Raw genomic sequence first — 7,606 nt, 5'->3', positions numbered from 1 at the left:
TAGACCGCATTTTCTATAGACTGCATTTAACATGCTGTCGTAGCCTGTACTCTGGGCTCCTAGTTGGAAGACGCGGTTTTCCATGGGCCTTGAGATGATGTTTGTGAGAAATCCAACCTGTGTGGCCTACCTTGTTATCGATGATCCTCATTTTTTATTTTTTTTTATCGCATGCCCTAATATGATATATGAAGATGATTCGACAAGGTGGATTTCTTACCGTCAATTGTTTAGGCCCCAATAATGACATGCTGGTTACGCAAATTACTGTCAAAGATTATTCGAGATCACCATAATCATTTGCCAAAAAAAAGTCAAGTTGGAGACCATTCAAACACATGTTGTCGTTGCCATAAGCATGTGCGAAAAACGGTCAGTCAAGCTCAGACCATTCAAACACATGTTATCGTGTGGACCATGGTCCAAACAGCTGTAGCTGAAACTGTCATTACGGTCAAATTCCATCTAATGCCCCTGACATAATTTTAAATGCCACAGTACAACCTAATATGATACAAGCCGCTCATCCAAACACGTCCTTAGTTCTGTTCATGTGATAGTTTGGCCAACTGCTCATTCTAAGCGGGGCCCCTTGATGGACGATCTAGATGACCGTGGCCGACATCTTCCAGAGACGTTAGTTCCCCTTCCTCCTATAGTCACGATTAAAGATATGTACTCTAGATGAGTATGGTATTCTATAGACATGGACTTCCAAATTTGAAATACGGAATATATAAAATCAAATCAAATCGTTGATTTCGCAGGAGTTTACCATATAAGAACCACAAAAACCAATTTCAATGGGTTTTTTTTTTTCTATCTGGACGATTGGCGGGGTATCTAGTAATGGATGGTTGAAATGAACAGTCTACAGTCTCCAAACCGTATCATTTAATCGGATAATAGATCTAATTTTAATCTAATTTTAATTTTAATTTTTTTTTATTTTTTACCTATCTATATTTACCAATATTATCTGCATGCGTATCAACCATTACAATTGCCATCAAATAACTCACGGCTCATCTGACACTGCCCATGGCCACGCTGGTACTGGACAGTGCTCTGTGGGCTTCACAATGATGTATGTATTTTATCCATGTCCTCCATCCATTCTGGATCATTATTTTAGGGTATAAGCTCAAAAATGGCATGTCCAAATGAGGTATGGATCCTTACACTTGCTCGGGTGATAGACTCTCGGGAGTTTCAACACCATCAAGGGTTCATCCATAGGTGGTGAAATTCCACTAGCGTGTATTAAATTTTTTTTTTTAAAAAGTAAAAATAAAAAATAAAAATTGTTAAGTAGACCATGCCATAGGAAATGGTGCGCATGGGCAGCATGAACCAAATAAACGTAACATCCAAATTGATTCAGTCTCTCGCTCCATCCTCCAGGGGTCGGCTCTTCTTGGACAGCACGGGTTTAGGCTACCTTTGCGAGGCCTCCATCCTCTCTTCTGTTTTCTATATTTTCGTATATGATAGGGGCTGGCCCGGCCTGCCCGAATCCCACGTTGTACAACCTTTGTGCACTCTTCCAATTTGAAATATGAAATGATTTTGAAAAAAAAAACCTCTTGATTAGGTCAAAAAGACCTGAACAAAGTAAAACACCGTTATCATCAGCTTGATCCAAAACTTTTTGTCGCACCCAAGAAGTTTTGAAAGGCCAGCGTTCAATCGCCACTGTTTTCTTGTGATGTGGTCCACCTGAAATTTTTATCTACCTCAATTTTTGGTTCATACCCAAAAATAAGCTGGTAAAATGGATGGACAACGTGATAAAACACATACATCATGGTGGGGCCCACAAAGCACCGTCCAGTATCAAGTCCCTGCTGCAGGCAGTGTCAATAGGCAATCGGCCCACAGAGCACCACCGTTTGCATTAATCAGGAAGTATGTGCTGTGAAAACGTTATGAACTGAAAAATAATTATAACAAGTGTGAGAAAAATTGACTGCTAGAGAAAAGTTCAATGGTCCAATTCAGTCGTTCATATGTGGCTCCATTGATGAGCGTAATGCCCAGATTTTCGGTATATGTCATGTATACACTGGGTACTACCTAATGAATGGCCCAGATCGATCATCCATGTGCCTTTTATGGTTCTAAATTACCAAGATCACAGTATGCACTGCCAAACGAGATCGATCACACGTGTGCCATCCATGGTGGGAAATGATAAACCAACCATCTCTCTCTTGGAAGCCATTGTAAGCTTTCAGTCATGTTTTCTAAGCTCCTAATGTGGTTTCTCCTCATGAGACTTGCTGCTTCTGAAGGTGACTATGATTTCATTTACAAGGGATTCCACGGCGATAACATAAGCCTAGACGGCTCGGCAAAGATCACATCCAATGGCCTCCTTCTTCTCACCAATTCCTCAAGTCAAAAGGGCCATGCCTTCTACTCCATCCCGCTTCACATCAAACCTTCACACGGTAAAACTCAATCTTTCTCTGTCAATTTCGTCTTTGCGATCATGCCCCAGTATCCGAACGTGGGTAGCACCGGGATCGCATTCGTGATCTCGCCTTCGAAAGAGTTCCCAGGAGGTGAAGTAGGCCAATACTGGGGCATCTTCAATCCGAAGAACATCAGAAATTCATCAAATCACATAGCTATCATCGAGCTCGACACGGCCCTTGATCAAGATTTCGGTGATATCAATGAGAACCATGTCGGAGTCGACATCAATGGCTTAGTTTCCATCGAGTCCGCTCCTGCAGCTTACTTTAGTAATATGGATGGCAGTAGTAAGAATTTAAGCCTTATAAGCGGAGAACCAATGTATGTTTGGATAGATTACAATGGCTTCCAAAACCAACTCAATGTAACGTTGTCTCCTATAGACTTACCTAAACCTGAACGTCCACTCTTGTCATTGATGGTGAATCTTTCATCGATTGTGTTAGACGACGTGTATATCGGGTTTGCTTCATCAACCAGGACGTCTCCAGTATCTCATTACATCTTGGGATGGAGCTTTAAGATGAACGGTCAGGCTCAGGCCCTTGATCCATTGCACCTTCCCAAGCTTCCACGGATAGGACCCAAAAAGAAATTGAAGCTTTTAATAGTTGGGTTACCCGTAATTGTGCTAATTTTCACATTAGCAATCATCCTGGCCGTGGGTCTCACGGTGAGAAGGAAGATCAAGTTTGCCCAAGTACTAGAGGACTGGGAACGCGAATACGGGCCTCATCGATTCTCGTACAAGGATCTATTCATGGCCACTAAGGGCTTCACAGACAAAAAGCTCCTGGGGGTCGGTGGTTTCGGGAAGGTTTACCGAGGTGTTTTATCAACCTCGAAGATCGAAGTGGCTGTGAAGAGAGTCTCTCATGAATCTCGACAAGGGATACGAGAATTCATATCCGAGATCGTGAGCTTGGGCCGTCTCCGTCACCGGAACTTGGTGCAACTTCTTGGCTATTGCCGGCGAAAGAGAGAGCTCCTACTGGTCTATGATTTCATGCCCAATGGAAGTCTGGACAAGTTCCTCTTCGACCATCCAAAATCAATGCTGAGATGGGGCCATCGGTTTCGGATAATCAAAGGAGTAGCCTCAGGGCTTCTCTACTTGCATGAGGAATGGGGGCAGGTGGTCCTTCACAGAGACATCAAAGCCAGTAATGTTTTGTTAGATAGTGAGATGAACGGTAGATTGGGCGACTTCGGCCTTGCTAGATTGTACGATCATGGGACCGATCCACGGACGACCCACATGGTTGGGACCTTCGGATATCTTGCACCAGAGCTGACTAGGACCGGGAAGGCCACCACAAGCACTGATGTGTTCGCATTCGGAGCTTTCATGCTTGAGGTAGCTTGCGGGAGGAGGCCCATCGATCCCCAATCATCGGTGGATGAGGTGATATTGGTCGAATGGGTGTCAGAATGCTGGAGGAGAGGGACGATTCTGGCAGCAGCGGATTCGAAACTGGGACTTAACTATGAGGTGGAGGAGATGGAATTGGTGCTGAAGCTTGGATTGCTGTGTTCGCATCCGTTCTCGGCCGCCAGGCCGAGCATGCGGCAAGTAATGCAGTTTTTGGACGGCGATGCACCTTTACCCGAGCTCTCGTTGGACCGTTTGGGTGCCGCGATCCTGGCTGTGGGCCATACCCATACTGAAGGGTCGGATGATCTTCGCTCGTCATATCCTTCTTCTTTGGAGCTGGCGATTGCAAGCACATCATCTATCCAAGAACCGGTCCTCTCCGGGGGCCACTGATGGACGATGGCGATGGTGTGAGTTTGCTATCCTTTAATGAACCGGTAGCATTACTAGAAGACGAAGACAAAGTGGTAGCGATGTTGACCAAAAAGCAGCAAGGTTATCACGTGGTGACGTGGTTTGCTTTTTTGTCGTCTGGATTTGGGGCGCCGCTTCAGTGGATGAGGTGGGTGGATCCCTGTCTGTGGGGTCCACCTAAATGTATTTTCCTTACATCCATGCCGTCCATCCGTTTTGAGACCTCATTTTATGTGTAGTAGAAAAAACAATGAATTAGATCCAAGCTTACGTGGACCACACCACAGGAGACGGTGGTGATTGAATACCCACCTTTAAAAACTTCTAGGGGGCCGCCGGAATGTTTACTTGCCATCCAACCTTTTGAGACCAATAACAAATTTTTATTGGTCAATCACCATGGTTTCATGTAGTTGGATCTTAAGTTTTTGGAATCATACTTATGCCAAAATGGATGAACAGATTAGATGTAAGGCATATACATTATGGTGGGCTCCACAGTCAGGAATCCACCCATTCCTAACCCGTTGATTTGCTACTGTTTGTTGAAATGTGAGGAATTCACTTCATAGAGTTAAACGTGATCTTTATGAGCCTGAATAGCTGACATGTACGTTGAGGAGCTCTCTTTAGTTCAGGCCGGTGTGGCAAACTCATTTTCAGCATTTACCATTGAAGTTGACTATTTTCATTGATTTTCTTGATTTCGGTAAATTAAAAAAAATTAAGTGCTTAATTTTAATTTTCACTGAAAAGGTAAGAGTTTTTTTTGAAGCATTTTTATTTTAGATTAACACTTAACATGAAATGTAGTAAGTAATTTTAAGTGTTATTTATTTATTATTATTATTTTTTCAAATATAACTGACAACTTTGCTATTTTTCTTAGTAACCTCTATCATCGGGCTAATTGATGCATTGACGTGGCAAAGTTCTTTGACCGTATATGCATAGATGAAGCAGAATAATGGACTGCCCTCACAATATGCATGTAACAATGAAATTCACGAGGTGGTGAAGTACCACACTGGATGCACTCCTAAAATCTCAACCCTCTTTTCTCTCTTTATGATCATATCTCAGGGAGAGCATTGCAGTGGAGAGAGCTCTCAACATCCTCTCCACAGACTTTGAGAGAGAGAGAGAGTGTATGTGTAGAGATAGTGGGAAATCATTCATCTCATCCTTCTACACATGTGGTCCACCTATTGGGTAGTGTGCATCGAACTTAGGTTGGAGGAATGAAATTGGATCAGAGTTCTCTATATCACAAAAAAATTTGGTGGATTGTTTTTATAGGCATGATTTAAACAATTCTTGCTTAGATTTAATTAAAAATCTAATATGATCATCTAAAGGAGGCTTTGGACTGACAATTTTTGGTTTTGTCTTTTTTTTTTTTTTTCTATTGCAGAGTAAAATTTTGATTTACCGTACACTCCACAAAAAACCTAACAACTTCAACCCATCCAATTTGATATAACTAAATCCAACCATTTGAAATACAATGGTAACATAAATGCCAACATTGACCTTGTACTAAAAGGCTTCTCAACCTTTCATCGAATTTGATATAACTAAATTCAACGTTTGAAATACAATTGTGACATAAATGCCAACATTGACCTTGTACTAAAAGGCTTCTCAACCTTTTGCTTAGATATCAATTTTTTTTGGAAAAACATCTATACACAATCAATTAAAAAATTAATCAGGAAAGAAAAAATAAAATAAAAATGTAAAAGTCAAAAAGAAAAATAAAAAATAATAGGCATAAAGATTTATATAGTTCGATAATATACTTACATCCACGGGATGACAACATTGAGTTTTATTCTTTACTAAAAGAAAAAAAAAGAAAAAAAGAAAAAATAAATAAAAAAATTGAAAAGATAGAAGGCTCATCTTTCTTTCAAACTCCTCTCTATATAAGGAGTTGGCCACTGAGAAATACTACGAAGATCACCACTCTCCATATGTGTTCCTTTGTATAAATAATATGCCAAGAGAAATCACTTTCCATGGATCAAGAAAACTTGGCTTCTTCACACATGTACTTCACGGGGAGAGGGTGTTTCTTGATTTGGCAATGCAAAACACAATTTAACGTGTATTCCCCAACATTATCCCTTAGCCTTAGCCAACAAGACTAGGGCAGGGCACGTTGTAAGGAAAAATAATATTTAAATGATCAACTTTTTGCAATATTTCAATTGAAGGAATGTTTTGTATCTTCACTTGTATAAAGAGTTAGTTGGTTGAAACATGATCCTGATTCAACAAGTCTCACACGAATGGTAAATGGGGAATCGGATTGGCTGGTGTACCACACACCACTGACTTGACTGGTATGTGTACCTGTGATGTGGAGAGGAAATGCTCCTCAAGCTCTCTTTTTTTTTTTTTTTCAAAAAAGAATTTTCATTCCATAAAAAAACAAGAACAAGGGACAACACCAAGGCAGCCTACTGGATGAAAAATCCCAGCAGGGGCCCAAGAACAAAAAAAACCACAAAGCTGCACAAAAAGGAACTATCTACACTCTCTCAGGGACCCCAGCCCCACTTTATCCAAGAAGGTTAGGCCTCGAGTAACCCGAGGGAGGTCTTTGGTGGCCGAGCAGTCAACGTTGACTTGGCTAGAGCTGCCCAAATGAGCCAGGCTATTCGCCGGCGCATTTCCTTCTCTGAAAATGGCTCTAAAGACACAGGAGGAAGATCTACTCGAATTAACAATCCGGTTCAACCACGGCTTCCACTTCCAAGATGAGAGGGAAACTCCATTAATCATATCCACTACTAATCTTGAATCCATTTCCACCTCCACCGCTTTCAGCCCAGAAGAGGCACAAAGGGAGAGGCCATCAGAAACGGCCCTGAGCTCCGTTGCATTGTTTGGGCCAACCCCATAGCCCCTGGAGAACGCGAAGATCAACTCCCCACTCTCATTTCTACAAATCTCCCCACCCTCGGAAGGGCCAGGATTACCTAGCGCCGACCCGTCGGTGTTCAGTTTGTACCAACCCGCGGGAGGGGGGATCCACCGCACTACCCGAAACTGAACTTTGAGGTTCGAACGAAGCTCCCGAGCAGGAGAGGACACTGAAAGCCACCAGGATATGCGGCGGATGGTGGCTGAGATAGAGATTTGGGTACCCTCGAAGCGGCACGCATTTCTAGCTTTCCAGATTTCCCAAACAATAACCAGAGGGGCCATCCTACGGAAAGCCTTGCTGCTAGGCACTTGGGCTAGAGCCGACCACCATTGAGCACATCTAGCATACAAGTTGAGAGCTTGCAAGTGGGGAATACCAGCTTGGCGACTAAAATGCTCCCA

The 7,606-nt window shown here is 42.5% G+C and overlaps 1 protein-coding gene across 1 annotated transcript; it reads left to right on the top strand.

Moving 5' to 3' along the window:
• Positions 1-2,001: 2,001 nt before the first annotated feature.
• On the top strand, positions 2,002-4,907 carry LOC131243803 (L-type lectin-domain containing receptor kinase SIT2-like). The gene has a single exon (XM_058243387.1). The coding sequence runs from the start codon at positions 2,240-2,242 to the stop codon at positions 4,247-4,249; it is 2,010 nt and encodes a 669-aa protein (XP_058099370.1). The 5' UTR covers positions 2,002-2,239; the 3' UTR covers positions 4,250-4,907.
• Positions 4,908-7,606: the final 2,699 nt, after the last annotated feature.

This window comes from Magnolia sinica, chromosome 4 (assembly GCF_029962835.1).
Source record: "Magnolia sinica isolate HGM2019 chromosome 4, MsV1, whole genome shotgun sequence".
Lineage (NCBI taxonomy): Eukaryota > Viridiplantae > Streptophyta > Magnoliopsida > Magnoliales > Magnoliaceae > Magnolia > Magnolia sinica.
The sequence above is the reverse complement of the archived record's forward strand: the minus strand, read 5'-3'. Positions and strand labels throughout refer to the sequence as shown.